Genomic DNA, 20,984 nt, shown 5'->3' on the forward strand with positions numbered 1-20,984 from the left:
GGACTCATGACTGAAACTGGGCATTAATAAGAGAGCTCTGTCACTCCTTCCACTGTCAAATCAAAATCCCTCCCTCAGTCTGTTCTACTGTGAGCAAAAATTGGATGGATTTCTTCCCTAGCATTTATTTCATCAGACTTTGCACGCATTTCTCTCTTTAAAAAATAAAAATTAAAAAATATCCCAGCTTGGTTTAGGTGAGCATTGCCATCAGAACAAAGGCAGAACTGGAACACCACCTGCCTTTAGCTTGCTGGGTTCAGTCTGTGTGCACTGGCTCGGACTTTGTATCTCCCCAGCCTTTTTCATAGGTAAACCCATATCGGCTGTCACCCAAGGGGCTGCCTCCCTTTGCGGTGCAACCACCAAGTGCAATGCTGAAAAGCTGGGAAGCTTCATCAGTGAAATTCTGCCCCCTTGACTGCATGGGCTATTGTAGTCTTGAAGGTCTTGGCCAAATGCTGTCCTCCTGCCCAGTGAAATCCTTTGCCTGGAAAGAGAGGGACTCTGCACAAGGCCTTTTGGGTGGAGTTTCTCCCACTTAGGCCAGTGCTGTAGCCCATAGAGCTGTTAAGTCCTGCTGGCCAGCATGTAAATCTCATGTTCCTCCTGTCCCCCCTTTCTTCCCACCCACATGTCCATCCTCCCTCTCCTGCTTCTCCACAGGCAATGCGGACCCCGAGCCGGAATGAGGCTGGGCTCGAACTCCTCATGGAGTATTACAACCAGCTGTACTTCCTTGACAACCGCTTCTTCCCTCCCAGTAAAAACCTGGGTGTCTTCTTTCACTGGTTCGTGAAGCTTTTTCCTTTCTGACCTTTGCACTTCCACATGCATTCCTAAATGGGGCTGATGTGGGTGTGCCGGGGGGGGTAAATAGGACCAGACCTCCTGGCTGTCTGCAGGGGTCTTCTTCCCTTGTAACATCTGGAAGATCCAACCTGTCCTTTTTTTGACCTCGATAGCGATACAGGGGCCAGCTGACATGGAGAGCTGGGTTTCCTTCTTGTTCTTTGCTTAATATTGGCTTACGACCTTGGGCAGATCAATTAAAGGAGGCATGTGGAAGCACATGCCCGCGGGGCCTGGGAATGAATTGCTGTGGGAGCTGCGGCTGCAAGTCCCAGACAGTCCATGCAAAATGGTGAAAACACTCAAGGCTCTTCCTTAAAGGGGAGCAGCTGGTGATCTTCCCCGGAGAACAGCATTCTCCTGGCACGCTTAGCAAGGACTGTGCTGCGGGGGGAATGTATCAGGGGCTGCACATGAAGCGGCTAACTTTTCCCTTCTCCAGGTATGACTCCCTGACAGGGGTCCCTTCGCACCAGCGGGCGCTGGCCTTCGAGAAAGGGAGCGTGCTGTTCAACATCGGCGCGCTGCACACCCAGATTGGGGCACGGCAGGACCGGGCCTCCCTGCCGGGAGTCAACCGGGCTATCGACGCGTTTCAGAAGGCAGCCGGTAGGTTGGCTCCCCTTGCTCTGCTTCCCCGTCTGCTTCAGCGGGGAGAGGAGGGAGTGTTTTGAGCTAGGCTGAAGTCTAGCAGGGGCAGAGTTGAGCTTGCCTGAGCTGGAATGGGAATAATCAGCTGCACAAATGCAAGGGAGCAAGCAGGCAGGGAGCAGTTGCGCAGAGAGGGATGGGAGGTTTCTTAATGTGCCACAAGCTATGGTGCTGCTGCAGGCATAAAGAGGAGTTGTGGTGGTCTGAAAGCCACCCAAGGCCTCTTTCTGGCTGCGCAGCGCTAGTGATGTCTCAGCTGGGCCAACCTACAAGAGCATGAAGGGGAGAGGAAAAACAAACGGGGAGAGGGCTGAGAAAAAGGAGAGGGCAGGAAAGGGAATGGTCTTCCTTCCAGTTATCTTTCTAGAGAAATGCTGATCAACCTGCAAGCAAATATGACTGATGCAGAGATGAAGGGAATGATTTTTGTTCCTTTAAGTCAGCAATTGGTAGAAGGTGACAGCTTGAACTTCAGCAAAAACTCATGGTAGGTACTAGGAAAAACTGACTAGCGTGGAATTGCTATCATCCAGGGCTTTTAAGAGCAAGCTGCAGGCATGAGGATTGGTATTGTTGCCTGTTATGGGGAGAAACTTAAGAGGTGCACAGTACATCTGCACAGGCATCCTGGAGCTGGATCTAAAGCTATTCCTTCTCCCATGGTGCTAATAGAGATTGGGCTGAAGAATCTTTTTCCTAGGAAAGCTGATCCTTCCCGTTTGCAACTCAGCTGCAGAATTGCAAGCAAAACAGCTACCTGGAGCCTTTCTCTTGTGTAGGTGCATTTAACTACTTGAAGGAAAACTTCTCCAATGCCCCCAGCCTGGATATGAGTGCCTCTTCCCTGAACATGCTGGTGCGGCTGATGATCGCGCAGGTGCAGGAGTGCGTCTTTGAGAAGGTGACCTTGCTCCGAGCCCAGAGTGACTTCCTCACACAACTGCAGCTTGCCCACGAAGCAGCCAGGGTAAGTGCTGCTGCTGGGTCCCAAAGCAAAGCCGGGCAAGGGTGTCATGGGGAAAAAGTAGAGGGTTTTGTGGGGCTGGCACTGGTGGAGCAAGCAAGAGGGGACCTACAAGCTGTGTCACAGCCCCACCGACCACCATGAAGCAGCTGAAGAGCAGGGTGAACAGGCAGAAGCAGCAACCTCCTGGGCATTGCTTGCCTCTGCGTTTGCTGAGCTGTTTGTAAATATTGCCGGTTGTTAATCCAGCCATAAAGAAAAGAAACAATCCCCTCAGTGGTTTAGGGGCTAAGTCATGCACACTGTTGGCATAACTGCATTTCCTAACCTTGAGTTATGAATAGAATTAACCCAATGTCCTTATCAGAGATAAGCCCTTAATCGTTCCATCTTGCCCTGCTGGGAATGCTGCCTTCCCTACGTAGCTGTAACAGTGCCAGGCCTAGGCCAAGAATAAACCCAGGCTTTGGAAGATGCTCTTTCTGCCAGGCCCCTCCTCTGAAGAGTTGCACTGAGATGGCTTCCTGAGATCCCTGGGCTGTACCAGCTGCCCAGTGTGATATCAGGAGTTGTTATGGCAGTCAGAGCATCACCATCTCTGTTAGGGCTGTGCTGGAGCAGGGCAAACGGCTGAGCTCACACAGTTCATTTTTCTTGGAGCAGGATTTCGGAGAGGCTTTTCTGTGTCACCTTGGCCAAGGGACTAAGAAAATCTGTTCCTCAAATCAGCTGAAGAGAGAGATCTTTATTGTTCAAATATCCTGGAAGTACAAAATGTTGTTACAGTAGTCTGATGTGCTGGGTTTGAGCTGCAGCTTGTTCAAACTCTGATACCAAAACCCTGTGTAGGTTATCAGGCCCCCTTCCTCCTCCCTGGTGTCTCTGGTACAAGGGCTTTGCTCAAACCACGCAAGACGGGAAGAGCTCATGCAGCTGCCTGCCTGCTGCCCATGTGATGGGGACACCAGAACCCCACAAGACAGCTAGAGCCAGGACCCCAGTGAGGCACCCCGGCCTCCCTCTGTGATCAGCAGATCTTGGGGCGCAGATCACCCATGTACTGGGCAGGGGAATCGCACCCCAAACTCCTAGGAGGGTCCTAGCAGAACTGTCACAGATGGAGGCAGCTCTGTTGTCAATGCCTCCAGACGGATGTGATAAATCGCCTGTGCGTCAGCAGCTTGGGTTTTAATGCCTGCAGGTTGAAGACGTCTACTCGCTGGTGCACCAAACGATGACCCAGGCCCACGTGAAGGATTACGTTCCCTTCTCTTGGACCACCATGGTTCATGTCAAGTCAGAGCATTTCAAGGCCCTCTCCCACTACTTCGCTGCCATTGCTCTCTGTGACTGCCCTGGTGAGTATTAAGCATCTCGACTTTACAGCTTGGACGTGGCTTCCCAGTTAGCCAAGTGCTGGTCTGTTGTGGATGCTGTCTCAAATCATTGAAGTAGCAGCCTGGTATTTGGGAGACTGTGAGAAAGAGCTAAAAGGATGTCCACACAGAGTAACAGGATACAAAAGCGAGAGCCGTTGGGATGCTCTGAGCTGTTGGCCTTGCTTTTCAGTTCTGAAAGGGACTGAAAAAGTATGCACAGGGTAGATTTCCTCCTTGTTTCTTTCCTTGATTTATACAGTCCTTGCAAAGTCCTTCCGAAGAGGGCAGCAAAAAGGTGCGGCAGGAATATCACATGCTCTCCACTTCGGGGCTGGGTGGGTAAACGCTGGGGAGAGGCACGGCTCGCTGCCTGCTGACCAAGCGCATGCCAGGGAGCTCGGCAGGGCAGCCTCCAGGGGCACCTTAGCTGGCCTCCCCAGTCCTGCAGCGCTGGTCCGCCTGGCAGGCCAGCCAGCGGTTGCAAAAAGCAGGGTTTCCCTGGACAAACTGGTCTGGGCTACCCAAATTTAATTGCCAGCCTTCTGCTGTTGCTGCCTGTGGCCGTCTCAGAGCTGCAGGACCAAATCAAGGACATAGCTGCATCTGAGGCAGGGTGACACGAGTCTGCAGAGTTCAGCTGGAGCTGGTATTTGGGATGTGACCCATAATCTCCATCTGTGCTGTCACTGACGTTTGCACGAGTGAGTTTGCGTCAGGCTGAGGATTTGGGGGTGAGCAGCAGACGCCGTGACCTGCGGTGCTGGCTCTGCACATGGCGGGGGGTGGCTGAGGGTAGGCAGCAGGGCCAAGTTGCTTCTTGGGGGATGTCTGCAGGCAGCAGTGCAGCACTGGAGACCCCTGTCCTAACTCTCACCAGCCAGCCCACCTGCTTTTGCTGTGGGCCTGGAAGCGGTACAGGCCTTGGAGACCACTGAGCTAACCCACATGCTAGCCCTGATGCTTGCTTGCCTGCACCGAGGGGGCTGTCGGGGGCCCAGAGCTGTGGCCCCTCTGTTCCCTGCCAAAGCAATCTGCCTCACGTACGTCCTTCCCTCTGCCTGCTTTCTTTTCCTGCCTCATCATCCGCTCCCTCGCTGAGGTCTTTGCAGGATCCCCAACTTTCCTGAGCATCATGACGCGTTGCATCCTTCTGCAGAAGGCTTCAGAAAAGCCCAGCGTCCCAGAAACGCGAAGGGACTATTTTGGGTGCTTTGCAGAGTGTTGGACCGGGTTGCTGATCCCTGGAGAAAAGCAGCGTCACGACTTCGACTGCAGGCTGCCTTGCGCCTAAAACGGGAGCGTGGGGAGGGAGGCTCGCAGCCCTTCCCGGGGGCGCAGCCATCAGCAGCTCGCTCGGAGGGTGGATCTGCCCCCCCCCCCATAGCCTGCCCAAACTGTTGTTGCGAGGCTTGGGCTCTGTGGGCGTTGCAGAACCAAGGGAGGATTTTAGGGCTGAGCAAGAAAAGATGCTGGGTCAGAGACAGGAGTGGGGCGTGATGTGAGGCCGAAGAGGCTTGAAGACAGAAATGGGAGAGGCAGCAGAGGACAGGGATGAGGTCAGGTGAGAAGGACAAGGCAAACCTCTCCCCAGAGACTGTGTGGCTCTTTGCCTGTCCCAATAACATTAGGTGCTGGGGGAAGCATGAATCCACACATTTCCTGACTTTTTTTTCTTTTTTTTTCTTTTTTTTTTTTTCTTGGAAGTGCTGCCTGGTCAGATCTCATGTGCCAACTTTGCTGCTTCTCCAAGCGTGCTCTGGCCCCGCTGTTTAGAATAACAAATCTCTTGCTCCTGTAACCAACCATCAATAAACTCTTTATGCTGAAGTTTAATCTCCCGTGGGTACTTGCACAGAGAGAATTGGCATCCAGAGTCAACCTGATGGAGCTGCTAGTTCACAGCCTGCAGAGTGCCAATGTCAGGGGGGTTGGCTGGGCTTTGGCATCTCCCTCAATTCGAATCAGCAAGTTCCAGCTCTCTAGTACTCTACTACTGGAGCCCAAGAACTTGCTTAATTGCTTGCTGTCCCATCCTGTCCCCAGGCGGGGAGGATGCAACGAGTCTTGAGGTTCCTCTGAACCGAAGGGGATTAGGAACAACTTTGCCTGGAGATAATTAGGTAAAAATCATACATACAGAGCAAAGCCTAGTTTAGTGCTTGGAGAGCCTGTGTAAGGTATTTCCATCATGGCCTCACTAGCGCAGCTGATGTGGCTTCTCCATCTGGGGATCCCTCCCTCCCTGTGTTGAAGGGCATTTGGGGGGTGCCTGGTGTCTAGATTTCAGTGGCAAAAACCTGATAAGGGAAGAGATGAATAGGAGAAGGCCTTGGTATTGCACTGGCTGCAACTGGGCAAACCCCTCTGGTCGTGTTCCCCCAGCTGGGTTATCTCCATCACTTTTGCGTGTGTGGCTGCAAGTGGGGTCCCAAATGCAGCAAGGAGGAGGGAGAGATTTGGAGGTTCAGCTCCCTGTTTACGCTTTAGCCTGTCATTTTTGCTCAGCTCTTGTGCTCTAGTTGTCATCTGACTTAGCTCCATGTCACTAACCTTCAATGGGAATATTCAGGGCTTTTTATTTTCAGTCCTGCTTCTAAAACAGAGCAAAGGAGGGAAGGAGGCAAAAGAGCCAGATATTGAAGTAATGTGGACAAGACAAATCCTGCACTTAGCTTCAAAGCATGGTGTGGCCTTTAATATAATAACTCTTCCCTCTCCATCAGCTATTTCTTGGTGGTTTTTGCAGACTGTTGCTGCTAAAGCCAAGCTCCCGTTGGATGAAAGAAAGCTACCACCGAAGCTAGCAGGGCCATGTCCACAGCAGCGTGGATGTGGCTCGCTGTCCACCTTCTCCTCTCGCCACCTGGGACTCCTTGCCCGCCTGCAGCTGAGCAGTGCTCTGACTTTCTCTAAGCATGTTCCCACCTCTGTTTCGCACAGCGGCATCCGATGCTGAGCTCCCAGAGCATGAGAAAGCTTTTATCCAGTTTCATGTCACCATGCCGGACGGGCCGTCTCTCCGCATCCTGCTGCAGGATCCTGAGGAGAGAAGGAAGCTGGGTAAGTGTCTGCTTGGGGGCAGATCTGGGTTTACGGCTCAAAGGTGTGATAAAGCCTGATACACGAACAGAACAAACCCTGCTATAACCCAGGCGCTCTGCTGCAGGAACTGTATCCACAAAGGTACGTGCTGAAAAGAGCCTTTGAGGGGTCTCTCTACGCAAAGACACTTTTTGTCTGCCTTTCTTTGAAAAGATCCCTTCCTAGGAAGGCAGTGATCAGAAAGTGTCATGGTACCCTCTTTCCCAATAAGGGTGTTTAAATGCTCTGTCAGTCACAGGAGTATTCTGTCTAATTGAGTGGGCTGGATCTTACTTCCCTCATCTCCATCTCCTCGTGTTTTACACTGATACTTCAAACATGAGACTAGCCATGAAAAAAACCACACAAGCCTTCACTTTTTTTTCTGCCCTTGGATAACATATATGTAAGCAGTAAAAACTGTGCTATGAGCAAGGTGGAAGGAGTGGAATAAAGCCGTCAGCATTTGTCGTTGCAGAGCTCCTTCTGATTATGACCAAATGCAGCACTTTCTTCCTTAGCCTGCAGACAGCGCTGATGCCTGAGAGCTGAGAGTAACTCCCAAAATATTGAGGCTCCTTTAAGTCACTGCTGTGAGGGCAGAAGACATTGCAGCTAGGCTCAAAGGGAGTAGTGAACAGACAGCCCTTTCTCCCCACAATTCCTTTTTCTTTTTTTTTTTTTGCATACTTCCATTTCTCGATAATCTCTTAGTAAGTCTGTTCATTGGGTGGGTGTTTTTGTAACCGTTAGTGCTGCAGATTCCCCCTGGAATTGCAGATCTGCGCTGAGCCCTTTCTGTCTCGCTCCTTGCCAACAGTGAAGATCTCGCAGTCTGAACATAGCTACCTATGTTGCTGGAAGGCTGTGACCCCCACGGAGTGGTTAGAGACAAAAGCAAGCTCCAAGCTGTCTCCAGGATCTGTGACTCCATTACCTGCTCCCTGGGAAAAATTTCCAGGTGTTTCCAAAGGGGATCTCACTTTAATGGTACAGTCCAGCCCCACTGTTACTGGGAAGGAGCATTTCCATGGATGGGGGATCAGACAAGGGCCCTCAGCCCTGCAGCCGTGAACGTTTAGGGGAGGACAGTTCAATGGTCCATGATAAAAACCAACCCACAAAGCTTGTGCTGGTCTGTCTTGCTGAGTTTGATGGTGGCCCTGAGGTTTCCTGAGCCAGGTAATGTCCTACAACGCAATGCAGAGAAATCTGCTTGGACCTGGAGCTCCTGGAAGGAGTTTGGCTTTGGCTTTCAGCTGATTGACTTCACTACAAGAAGATACAGTGAAGCCTGGGGGTGGCTTTTTTTAGCTATACAAAAACGATCGAGAGATGAGAGCTTCCTCCCATGCTGATTTTCAGATTAAGGGAAAAGATAGGAGCATTTGCTTATTCAGGTAAAGTTGGATTTTAACAACCCTCCCCGAAGAAGCTAGAACAATAGAAAGCTCAGTTCTCTACTTCTAGGATGTCATCTTGTTTGCCTCCCACACAAACTGTCTCTTGGTGCTCTTTTCCTTAATTGCAGAAGTGTGAAATGAAACAGGCGCTACCAGGAATGAGTTTGTCACGTAGCCAGCCCAGGCAGAGTCCTCCCGGCTGCTTTGCCTCCTTTCGCTGCTAGCTGGTGGGAGGCAGAGGACATTCATGCACTCTTTTCCTCACCCAGGCCTGGGGAGACTCCTTCAGCAACCCTTAAGTGAGCCCCAAAACCAGAGTATTGTGATAAACTACCCTGACACCTTCAGCTGCTGCAGTCTGGTTTCCTGATTAGCATCAGCTAAGCTCCCAGCTCTGCCTGCTTTCCTAGGAGAAAACAGGCTCTGTTCATCATTTTCTTGTAAAAATTGAACATGCAGACACCAGCCTCAGCTCTGTTTTCAGTTTAGAAGAAAGGAAGAAAGTTGCAGCACTAAACCATCTCCCTGGAAGGATTTTGCTTTCCCCTTCTCTTGTTACATACTCTGATAACATTATTTATATCAGACATGTGACATATTCTGCCATCTTCACTAAATTGAAGCCGAAAGATTGCATAACTTCTTGGTCAAATCGTGTTTGATCACCTGGCTGAACAGGGGCTGTTATTTGAAATGTGAATTTATAGTCTCACAGGGAGACAGAGGCAGAGTCAGTGTCCCAAGTGGATGATGATTTAGAAAACAGCTAATGATCTGAGAGCTCTCAGGTGGCCTGTCCCAGCCTGTGTGTCCTGTGATCTCTTGTTATCCATTTGTTTATCAGTAGAAATAGCAGGAATCAGTGACAGTCATTACCAAACCACATAAAACCAAGGCATTCCAGTGTTGTGCTTTCCTCCCCCCGTGAGTGGGGCTGGCTGTGGGTACTTTGATAAAATAAGATTTATCTATTTGACAAGAAAACAAAAGTGATTATTTTGGAGAATCTTTTCCTCTCAGTTTTATATACAGCCTCAAAATATTTCCTTGATTGAAAGTTGTAACACAGATATTCACCCCAATTTCTAAGTTGGTCTCCGCTTGCTCTCTGGAGTAAATCCTGGCCATCTCCCTGGATTATGTTGCCACCGTGTGTCTTGAAACTGGAACTGCTAGAGGCACGTGTGTTTTTATTATGTATGTGTATATTTAGCTTTTTTTATAGTTTAGCATTGGCTATGGGCACCTTTGTTGCAGTCTCTTGCAAAACAGGGATGTTTGCATTGGTATTCATAGGTCACTTATTCACAGGTCATCAGTATACCTCACTCCTGATCTCCAGGTGTATCTAGCTCAATTTGGTGTTGCTTACATCTCTCCTGCCATTTTTAGCCCCTGTGCTTTCACCAAGGTGAAGACAAATTGAAGGCACTTTGAGAGGAGAAAAGCCAGAATGGGCATGAAAGAGGGCAAAAAGCAGGACCTGCAGGGAAAGGTGAGGGAACTGGGTTTGCTTAGCCTAGAAAAGAGGGAGAAGAAGTGTCAAACCATCCCAAAGTTGAAAGGCAGTCATAGAGGGGACAGGATCTGGTTGTCCTCTGTGCTCACCAGGGACACAGGGAGATGGAGAGAAGTTAATTTGTGGAGGAGATATAGGTTAAACGTTAGGAGAAACTTTGCTGCAAGGGCAGTGAAGCGTGGTTTTCGCCTTCCTCGCTAGGTGATGGCAGCTCCTTCGCCGGCAGTTTTAGAGAACATCTGCCAGGTATTCTCAGTCCTGTCTCTGCTGCCGGGGAGTGAAGTAGGTCACCCCTCAAGGTCCCTTCCAGCCCTACATTCAGGCATTAAGCTGACGGCTGGGACCTACTCCATTTAACGCACGTTGAAAGCCTGGCAGGCTGCTAACGTGACTGGGCTGTCCCTGAATCACGTCGAGTGACACAGCAATCGAAACTCCTTTAATCCGTGGGCAGCCAAGCGAGCAAGACTGCCTGGTGTTGAAGAGGGAGCGACGGTAGGGCTGTGTGGATCTCCCGCTGGCACGGCCAGGCTGTGATTTCTGTGCTTTTTCCAGGCAAGGCTCACCTGAAGAAAGCCATCATGAAGCACGAAGAAGCCATGAGAATCCACAGCTTATGCAAGATCCTGCGGAAGATGGATATTCTCCAGGAGGTCCTTTCCTTTGCTCACAAACGCTCGCTGAGCAAATACTCGGAAATTGACCACGAAGAGGACTTCTTTGAAACCGGAGATGCCCCGGATATTCACCGTAAGTGATTTTGGGGTGTATTCTGCATGGGGGAGAGTGCCTCAGGAAAGGGATGCAATCTGCAAAGGTCGTACAAAGTGGGCAGATTGTGCAGAGTTTTATGGAGTCTGCAGTTAAACTGTGATATGTAGCTGTGGGCAAAGAGTTGTGCATGTGTAAAAGGAGCAGGGCTCTCTGTACTGAAACGGAGCATTGCTAATAAGAGAGGGCTGGAGCTCCGGGTTTCGTGTTTGACAGCTCCTTGAGCAGGTCTGAGCTCTTCTGGGTTACGTGGTCCCTGCCTGGGAGCCCATCGTGCTCACAGTGAGGTAGCAAAACAACTGCCACTTAGCTCGTGCTGCAATTACATAACCCTGGCGTGTGTGTTTTCTCTTTCTAATACTAGCCAAAACCCATCAGAAACCTGAGATAAAATCACCCAACTTCTCCCAGGTGAAGGTGACCGATCTCTTCCACAGACTGGTATGTACGGATATGAAGGGGGGTGTCAGTCTGTGGCCACGGGCAAGGTCAGAGATAAAAGTGCTTTGTGCCCCCATCATGCAGGGAACCTTTCCAGGCAGCAATTAGAAGCACCCGAAAGGGCGAGAAAGCCCACGCAGCCTGCGAGGTTCTGTATCCTCTCCAAAATGCTGTCTGGGGAGCAAATGCTGCCTTATTCTCTTATTAGTTCATTAGTCATAGAAGCAGCAGCAGGTTAGTTAGCTGAGGGGCAGGGCTCTCATCCAGCTCCCCCGAGAAGGCAGCAGGCACACGCACGAAAGCATGTCCTTTCATCCTGCTGTAAGAAGCAGCAGGACTGTGAGTCATTCTTCCATCCTGGTGCAGGCGCTTCCCTCGAGGGCTTCCTTCCAGCAGGAGATGAGCCACCTCCTCACAGGAAGGAGCTTTTGCAGGAGAAAGGGCAAGGGAGTCTCTATCTGTGCATGATCGAAATGGAACAAGACCTATTCGGTCCCTGAAAATCAGCATGGGCTTGATGTGAAGCTTCTTGGATGTAAGGCGGAGCTGGCACAAGCATTTTGGATGGGCTTTACCCAATAAATACTGAAGGGACTGTTTAGTGGAGGCTTTTAGGGGGCAGAGCAGGTTGCAGCTGGTGTTACCCTCTGGGAAAGTACTGCTCCATCTTAGCTGCATGGCCTGGGCCAGCCGTTCTCAGACTGGCAGGGCAGGAGATGTGAGAACCAACAGGAAAATCCCCCCTGGCCTTTATCTCTGCCCTCCTTTGGCTTTTCAGGTGCCTGGGAGCAGGACTTAGCTTAGCGGCTGCCTTGGACACTGGGGGTCTGCCTCTGCTGTCCCCGTTCCTCAGCGCAGTCCCCACCACTGCATGCAGACATCCCAAGTGATGTGTAGCACCCTGGGAAGAGGTTGGGCTAGCAGGACATAACCAGCATCACTATTTTTGAACAACCCGAGTGAGGGCAGGCAGCCAGACCCCACTCCTGTGAGAATAGGAAGGAGTTTTAGGGAGGTCTAATTCTGAAGAGGTGACCTATCCCACTGCAGTCCACCCCTGGCTGGCTGCACCCCCCCAGAGCCTGGCAGCAGTGAAAACCTCAACCCCCCTCCCTCCTTTGATGATGGGTTTTATTTCCTTAAAGGGGGGAATTAAGGAGCCAGCTGTATATGCTGGAGCTTTGAGTTGTTTGGTCCAGGACTGTAATGTTTAAACTGACCCAGGTTCCCTGATCTTGATGGTGAGACCTCCTTCTATTTCCTTACAGTGTGGGAGGATGTCCTGATCTACATTGGCTCTGCCCCGAGCAGAGAGTTGGACCAGAGACCTCCAGAGATCCTTTCCAACCCACCTAAGTCTATGTTGTTTCATGCAGAGCCAGAGTCTAACAAGTGTTCTTAACTCCTCTAGCCTTACAGTGCATAAATCTGCTGCTTTTTTGACATGCAGGCAGGCTGAAACACTGGGCAGGCTCAAAACAGGTCAACAAAATACAAAAGATAGCACTTTTTGCTCTCCCTCCTCTCCATCTGTGGGTGTTTTGTAGAGTTGCAGCACAGGGTCCCCAGAGAGTTGCTCTCGCACTGAAAGGTGTTTTCATTGTTTCTGCTTTGCCCTAGGGGCCCCTCTCAGTTTTCTCAGCCAAAAATAAGTGGTACCCTGTGCGAAGAGTCCACCTGGTGAGAGGCGAGAACGGCTTTGGATTCACGCTTCGAGGAGACTCTCCCGTCCTCATCGCTGGTGTCATCCCCGGGGGCTGTGCTGCTGTGAGTAGCCCACGCATTTGCTGCCCGTGGCTTTCCCTTAAGGGCTGCCCACGAGTTTTAGCACTCAACATTAAGCTGTATAACTTGGCAGTGACACTGATCTGTTTAGTTGGAGACTTAACCCTGCCGGATCTCTGCCTGAGGCTTGCAGATGAACTCTTCCAAAAGTGTTGAGCTATGGTTTTGAGGAGATAACTAAGGAAAAATACAGAGGTTAGCTCAGTTTCTAACTGCTGGCTGCCTGTTTTTTTGGCGAGCACCCAGCTCCCCGGTCCCCCATTTTGGGAAATGAGAGTGGATGGAACAAGATGGCAAGTCTAATACAGATATCACCTCTGAAAACTCTGGAGTGGGCTTTGACTCCAGATAAAGATACTGAAATGTGGGTGTCCAGATGTGTACAGATTTCTAAACCTCCATTACAGCTGGCCCTACGTGTCCTGGCTGGCATGCTGAGTCTCTCCAAGCTCTAGTAGTGGTATCAGCTATGTCTCCAGTGTCTATATCGGTAGCTCAGTGCGTGTGGAGGAACTGAAATGCATGCATCTAGATTTGAAATGGAAATCCACCCTGGAGTCTTTCCACTGAGCTAGACTGGCCCCACAGCTCCAGGGTGGTGCGTGCTTTGGTTTAAGCTGGTAAAGAGCCTTGCTGAAGTCTAACATGCAAAGCGTGTGTGTAGGACCTTGCTGGGCCTGCTCTGTTTTCCTGAGGGTCAAGGCTTGCAGGCAATGATTTTTCTGGAGACATGTTGTGTTTATCCTCTGGCAGTAGGTGGGTCAGAGTTGGATATGTGTTTTGTAAGGCTGCTTTTGTCATGGCGCTGTGCGTTCGTTGCATGTTGGATGTCAAGCACAGCTGTTGCTGGCAGCTACAAAACAGGTCCATGGTCTGTAGAGCATCCCCCCTTCACAAGCATGCTGCAAAACAAATGTAAAATCTCTAGGATGAAAAACTAAGCAGGCTCATGCTGCAGCTCAGACGTGTGCACCTTCTCTGTTCCCTTGCAGGAAGCTGGGCTGAAGGAGGGGGACTACATCATCTCAGTGAACGGCAAGGATTGCAAGTGGTCCAAGCACGCCGAAGTGGTGCAGCTGCTGAAGAGCACTGGGGAAGAGGGAGTGGAGATCGGTGTGATAACACTGCAGGGCTCAGAGGGGCAGAAAGTTGTAAGTCATGAGGGCATTCTGCAAGCAAAGCTTGGCGAAATCCTTAGGTAGGAAACTGCAGCTCTGGGGAGAAATTTGCTATAGTCTGCTTAAAACAAGGCTCTGCTTTGTCTCCTGCGTGGCAGGTTTGTTTACAGCTGGCCTGGCAAATACAAAGCGCTGGTAGCTGCTTCTGGAGGAGGAGGGCCATCTATCTTCACTCAGCCTCAAAATAGTCACCAAGGCAAGCTGACCTAGCAGCTGCTTTGTGGAGGACAGAGGTTCCCTACTGGTCTGTAATGAGTGGAGGTGGCAGGGCAATGAGGAATAGTAGCCTCCTTTTGCTGCATAAGCTTCCTTTTCCTGTGGCCAGTGCAGCAGAGAGGCTTTAAATGAGACCCATTCTGCCTGAGATGGAGGCTCCTCCAGCTATGTGCCCATGGCTTGTACTAGTGTGTGTCGGGGAGCTAAAGCATCGCAATACCAGAGGTGATGGCCATGGATTGCACTTGATATCGGAAGCTGAACATTTTGAGTTCTTGTCCTCACCCTGGCTTGGTGCCACTCTTGTTTCGGCTGCGTCTTTAGGCTCCCGGACCCCAGCATTTTCTTCTCTGGCCACATGGGGAGTTCCTGTTATACAGGAAAATATTCAAATGCAAGGAACCAGCAGAAGCGCTATAGAAAGGAACCGCTTGAGCGGCAGAGACCGTTCACGTGGGTTCCCTCTTTGCTGTCAGATCTCACGCTGGTCTCTGTTCCCTCTACTGACAGGCAGACAAGAAGGCAGCGGTCATGTCTTCGGGAGGTGGGCTGCTGAAGAACAACAAGGAGAACAGCCGGAAAAGTCTAATGAACAGCAAGAGCGCCAGCACGCTGCTGGTCTGGAATAAGAAGAGCAAACGGAGCAAGAACAGCACTTACAGTGTCCCCTTCACTGCGGTGGGAGACAACGAGGCCATGTACTGAGACGGCCACTTGGCTAGGTCATGTTCTTCAAACTCTGGGCCTGGCTGACGTTGAATCCTAGCAATGGCAGACCCTCAGCAGTGCAGGCAGTCTGTTTGGTGTGTGTCATTGCAGCAAGATGCTCTTCTCGTTCGGAGGAGGCCTGGCTTCCAATGCTGGACCCATCTGGGGACATGCCGCTGTTTGGATTCTCTTCAAAGAGATGAGTGACACACAGCCCCTGTCGCTGCTGAACGTTGGACTCCTCCATCTCCCAGCTCCTGCATAAGTGGTCCTCAGCTAAACAGTATTGGGAAACTGTTTTATTTTTTTTTCTCTTAAGGGGACGAGGGACCTGTACTTTCGTATAAAGCAGGGACTGGTTTGTGTCTTCTGCTTAGCGCAAGGAGCAGCCAAACCAAGCCCAGCCTTTAAAGCAAAAGCTGTAACCTTCTTTAGTGTCTCTTAGGCTTTAACTGCAATGTAGAAGACAACAGCATTGACGCTGCTCACCAAGAGCTGCTGGTGTAGCCAAGTCACACAGCAGCTACAGCCCAGCATCTCTGTCAGAAGAAGACCAAGAGGGAGGTGTTTGGATCTACTGTGAGCAAGCCACTGCGTGGTATGAGGGTTTTCGACCCCTGGGGCAGCTGTGCAGCCCAGCAGGCTTAGACAGGCTGGCCTGGGGAGTCTGCAGGTTGCAGGGCTTCTCCATGAATGCTTTGCAGCTCTTTGGGGGAGAAATTGGACCTTGTTGTTTTGAAAGTGTCCAACCCGTGAGTACTGAGGTTGTGGAGAAAAGTGCTCAGGTCAAGAAATGCTCATGGGAGTCCGAACTGAGTAAATTTAAGCCAGCTGCTTTATGAGCCAGTCTCCCAGCACAGTCTCAATTCACATGCATGCATCTATCTTGCTGTAGCCAAGGGACTTCTGTCTCGCTAAGTCTGCAGGGCTCGCTGTTATGTAGAGCAGAGCAGGTGGTTCAAGATGGCAAATTTGCCCCCATGTGAATATGAAGGGGTGACAGTTCCTACTGTCCTAGGTGACTTTTCTAAGGAGAAGAACAGCCGTGTGCGTGTGTATTCATTCTTTCTAGTTTACACTGACATGACAATCTTCATGTGATTACAGAGTGAAGGGAGATGTACCTAATACTCCGGTACCAGAAAGCTTTAGGGTTTTCGGTATTGCAAGCCCTGAACCAATGGATAAACAAGACCTCGTGCTGGCCAAGCTATCGGATCAGAGCTTGCAGCCTGCACTCAGATTACGTTCGATTGCCGTTTATTGGGAGAGGAATAAACGTGGGGATAGCTCAGGTACCGATGACATTTGGCGACGGTATTATGGAGTTCAGTGCGGACACCCAAAGCCCTGGGGGGCCTGAGCACTTAACCAGGCGGTTAGGCAGCAGTGTAGGTTAGCAGTGTCCCAGGTGACTGGGTTAAAGCTTGGATGGGGTTGGCCACATCCCCACCAGCAGAGCTGGCAGCATGTCACACCTCCGTCACTGCAAGTCATCAGCAGGGAGGCAGATTTTGGTCTATGTATTCCTCTGAGTTTCACAAGTAGCACGTGGTTGGGTAACATTTTAGTAAAGCTGGTAAGCTAGAACTGATATAAACTTGAGCATATGCCTGTGCTGTGCTGAACTGGGGCTTGTGAACCTCTTTTTTTAACGGACACACAGGTTTGCCCAGCAAATACAGCCCGACTGCATAGCCTGCTTCTCTGGAGGAAAAGGGAAAGACTTGTTATGTATTTGTTGTCTTGCTTTTTTAATCAGTAGAGGTGGATTGCCCTAAATATGTGAGTAGATTAATAGCTAAGAGCCTTGTTTCTTTCTTGGTATGAGATTAAAATTCCAGGAAGATAGCTCCTCCAGATTATTAAACTACTAAATTTGTGCTAGTATTGGATCTTGCACACGTTGCTAATACCCTAACATTGTGCTGTCAGCATTCATAACAGAGCTGGGCTGATGGATGCATGCATCTTGGTAATTGTACTGGAAATGCTGGAAGACTCAGAATATACACTAGATATATTGGCAAAATTTTCTCAATTCTGTTTCTGCATTGTGCACTATTTTTCTGAAGGCTAAGGAGCTGTCTAATCTTGAGTGCTTGGATGATCTTGGTAGGTATAAAATACCCTTCAGAGATTCAATTGTATTTTTGTACTTTTTAAGTTGTGACAAATTTGTAACCATAGTTTAATGAAATTAACTGAACACTCAGGTCCCTTGAGGCTGGCAGTGGGATATCTTCACGTTAGCTTCCCTTTGGATTGTACCTTGATTTGTTCTAGGTAGCTCGGTGCTCATGTGCCAACCTTTTGGTCCTGTTTTGATTTATGGAAAATGAAAGGAAGATTTCTAGTTCTAGGAGGTATTATATCCAAAACGCGTTAGTTACTGACAGACAGTTCATGCAACGTATCCTGCCCTGCCGCTCGTAGTTTCCATAAGGTCCGGGGTGCCCTGTGTTTTGGTGACGAATCCCCAGGCTCCTGGGCACAAGCTGACCCTCCCCTGGCTGAAGGAAGGGATTTTCCCCCGTGGAGGAGCTCTTCATAATTGTCATTTTCTGCAGCTTCCACTGCAGTAACTGAGAGCCAGACGTTGTCAGACAGGATTACAGGTCTGGCTTTCAGCATGAGGCCATCTGGTAGCATCAGATTTTCTATGTAATCTTGCCAGCTGTTTGGCACTGGAGTGGTAAGAAATGATGTAGGTTTACATATAAGGCAGGCTTGCCATTAATGTATCTTGGTAAAAACGCTGGAGATCCTAGATGTGTTGCATGTGCTGCCAAAACACAGGTCTCTGAGCCAGAGATTTTTTTGTTTAAAAGTGCACAAGAGCAAGTGGTGTGCCTGTGTGTTGCATTTCCACCCGCATCACCAAATTCCTACATTTGCGTTGTCAGAGGGGTTGTGCGTTATGCAAGTTGGATATTTTCCTAACACCAGTGGTTTGTTTGGTTTTTTTTTAACTTGTATGTGGAATTTCACTGTTTATGGATTAAAAAGCACTGATTTGAAAACACTTTGCAGTGTATCTCTCTGCTAACTGTAGGAGTACAGGGTGCTCCAGCCATGGTGTGGGAACAAACCCTGGACTGGGTTTGCAAATGGGTCAGCTTCACATAGATCCAGAGCTGTCAAGGTTGGGAGAGATGGTTTGAATCTAGTATGATCTGCTCTGAACAAGCTGAAGGTCAAAGGCAAACTGAGCTCCTAAACATCTGGATCAGCAGATGAGTTTTGTTAGTCCTATGGCCCTTGGTGAGCTGTTGTCTCTCTCTCTGTAACGGGAGCTGGTGGCTAGGTCGCACTAGATATTTTATGGAAATAATGCAGGAGGTGGGGAGCAGGGCTCGGACTGGATACCTCAGGGCTGGGTGGGGGGGACATTTCTCCTGGAAAAAAGAAAACCATTCAGGAAAGTGTTTTGATCATGCTTCCACTGTGTTGTCAGAGAGCTCCTTGGTGGCACCTAAGGCATCACTCACTCTGGACGAGCTGATTTACTTCTCTGGTAAGCTGGTAAACAGCAAGCCCCTGATTTGGGATCCCCAACGCACCCCAGTTTCCCTCAGATGTCTGTGTTTTGCTGGGTCCCACCTCCCTGCCATCCCAGGAGGGCAACTCAACCTGTTGAGGGGAGCTGTAGGGCTGGACCCCTGGGTCCCAGCAGCTGGCCGAGTCCCTCGCTTAGTGGACATGCACCTCAGTGCATCCTGCATGAGGTAAAAGCACAGAATAACTGCTCTTTTGAGAGACACAGGTGGATGGGAATGTACTAAGGTCAGAGCTTTTAACATTGGATTATTGTGTAAAAGAATGGTGGGCCTCCTCTTCTGGTTTTGTGGACCTAACCACAAAAGCTAGTCGGGCTTTGCTCAAATTTGCAGTTCCTTCAGGGTCAAGCAAAGCATTTTAGCAATTTCTTCTCCCACACCATTTATTTTCCAGCCCACCCCAAACCAAGTCAATGCCCATCCTGTTTGTCTATGTGCATCTGTCATGTTGTGATACAAACCTTTGCCAACAAACTGCAATGATTCTGCATTTAGTCCTTGGGCTCGTTTTTTCCTCCGATATTTACCAAGCCAGGATTAAAACGACATCTGACTTCTTCTGACGTCTTTTCTCAATATAGGCAGTTATGCCTTGTTTTCTCCTTTGGTAATACCTTCTGTGCCCAGCACCAACCCTGAAACCTTGCCAGCTTTTTAAACCTTGAAATACTCTCAGGTTTTTAAAGCCACCCACAGTAATCTGTTCTGCTGCAGTAGATCCCTTTTCCACCTACGTTCAGTGGATGTGGGAAACACATGACTCCATAGCCAGGGCTGCCTCCCGCCTCTGATGGCAGAGGAAGGGATGAGACATGCTCCATCAGCAAGAGCCTGGTGCTTCCTCTCCATCACTGTAAGGAGAGGGGCCAAAAGGCCAGTGAGTCTCCAGATGTCAATTCCTGTCCTCTCACAAGGAGCACGCTCAAAGCAAAATACTGCAGTCCCTCCTTTACCCGGGTAGACTTGCTAGCCCAGCCAGCCTGATGGGTCTTGAGCAGACGTGGGTGTCCACACCAGTGCGTGCTTGCTTTGGTCCTGTCAATGCAACTTCAAACTGTCCCCTGGGTCCTTGGGGGAGACCTGTCCCCTTCCACAGAAATGAGGTTTAGATACTCCATCCTCTCTCTCTCCAAAGGGGCCACAGGAGCTCTTGGAGTACATTTGCTCACTCAGAGCTAACCAAGCTGTGGCATTCCCCGTTTGCAGGGCACGCTGGCATACCGGGAGCATCTCCTTGCCTTTGTTTTCCTAGCCCAGCGCAGACCATTCAAAGGAGCAGCAAACTAGTTTCCATCTAGGGAGCTGGGTCACTCCATGCTCCTCTTCTCCACCTGGACAAGGAGTTGGAACGTGTCCTGTAGAAGCCTGGGGAAGGCAGCATGAGCAGAGAGAGGAAGAGCCACTGCAAAATGCTTTTACAGTAACAGTGAACGTGAGGTCCCTCCAACCTCTGTCCCCTTGTAGAGGGGCTCTGAGTGGGCTTAGGAGCTGAGGCTGCAAGGCAATGTGCTCTTCTCCCACAGCAGCCAGGAGAGAGCCATGTGGACGCAAGAGCCGGATGAGTCCCCTGGTGCTGCTGCCTCCTACGAGGTCCCGCACAGGCTGGCCCGGAGCCGGTTTGGCATGTCCTAGTGCAATGCTTCTCCATCTTGGCATCCCATCTCCAACATGAGGATGTGACCGCTGCCTGACATGGCTCCTGGGAACAGCTTACGACCAGAGAGGTGCGAAGAGGGCTCCTCATTGGTAGCACCAGAGGGTACATCCCTCAGAGCGAGTCAGGCGGAAAGGAAGAGCACAGGAGTTTTCTTCTAGCTTGTAACTGCTCAATTTCCAGTGTCCTCGAGACAGAAGATGGTGGCCACTGTCTTGGAAAGCATCCAGCAAACCCCACAGGGGTTCAGTTCTCAGATTTTCCTAGCTTTGAAACTGGATTTTCCTCCTTTAAGAGCCTCATGCTTGATAATAGTCTCCCTGCCAATAGATCCACCCTCTCCCCTGCGTGCACAAGGGCTGGCTCAATAGAAGTAACAGGACAAGTACCTAACATGTCACGGGCACATCTACGTGTGTAACGGGGGGCCGCTCCACTGCGCTGTGCCAGCAGCGCTCCCGTCCCCTCACTTCACGGCTCATTGATGCCATAAGCCATAACGGCTCTGCTGCAGCCGTCCCCAGCCAGCAAATTAATGTGCCTGCTGCAACGTGTGCAGGCACTTCAGCAGTGCCCGAAAGGACCAGGCTTGATCTGCCCTGGCTGGAGAAAGCTGACAAGGGCAGGAGTGGCAGCAGGGAATGAGGAGGACAGTGTTGTGAAGGGTGTCCTTTCAGCTGGGCGAGTGTGCAGGGCTGCCCTGCTCGGTGTAAAGTGCTAGGTGAAGAGGGCAAGGGTGTCCAGCACCTGGGAAGTGGGAGCTGGGATGCTCTGAGGCAGAGCTGGGGAGCCAGCTGGTAGTGAGTGTTTCAGTGCAATGGT

The 20,984-nt window shown here is 50.4% G+C and overlaps 1 protein-coding gene across 3 annotated transcripts in view; it reads left to right on the plus strand.

Moving 5' to 3' along the window:
• Nucleotides 1-17,973, plus strand: part of RHPN1 (rhophilin Rho GTPase binding protein 1) — a 39,457-nt gene extending 21,484 nt beyond the window's left edge. For all 3 annotated transcript variants that reach the window (XM_026113645.2, XM_026113646.2, XM_064507943.1), the window contains exons 6-15: nucleotides 667-791; nucleotides 1,295-1,461; nucleotides 2,283-2,470; nucleotides 3,669-3,825; nucleotides 6,787-6,906; nucleotides 10,405-10,599; nucleotides 10,985-11,061; nucleotides 12,682-12,828; nucleotides 13,839-13,997; nucleotides 14,751-17,973. In XM_026113645.2, coding sequence (XP_025969430.1) covers nucleotides 667-791; nucleotides 1,295-1,461; nucleotides 2,283-2,470; nucleotides 3,669-3,825; nucleotides 6,787-6,906; nucleotides 10,405-10,599; nucleotides 10,985-11,061; nucleotides 12,682-12,828; nucleotides 13,839-13,997; nucleotides 14,751-14,945 — 1,530 coding nt within the window. In that variant the 3' untranslated portion in view covers nucleotides 14,946-17,973. The remainder of the gene's footprint in view (nucleotides 1-666; nucleotides 792-1,294; nucleotides 1,462-2,282; nucleotides 2,471-3,668; nucleotides 3,826-6,786; nucleotides 6,907-10,404; nucleotides 10,600-10,984; nucleotides 11,062-12,681; nucleotides 12,829-13,838; nucleotides 13,998-14,750) is intronic.
• The last annotated feature ends 3,011 nt before the right edge of the window (nucleotides 17,974-20,984 follow it).

Source organism: Dromaius novaehollandiae, chromosome 2 (assembly GCF_036370855.1).
Source record: "Dromaius novaehollandiae isolate bDroNov1 chromosome 2, bDroNov1.hap1, whole genome shotgun sequence".
NCBI classification, from domain to species: Eukaryota; Metazoa; Chordata; class Aves; order Casuariiformes; family Dromaiidae; genus Dromaius; species Dromaius novaehollandiae.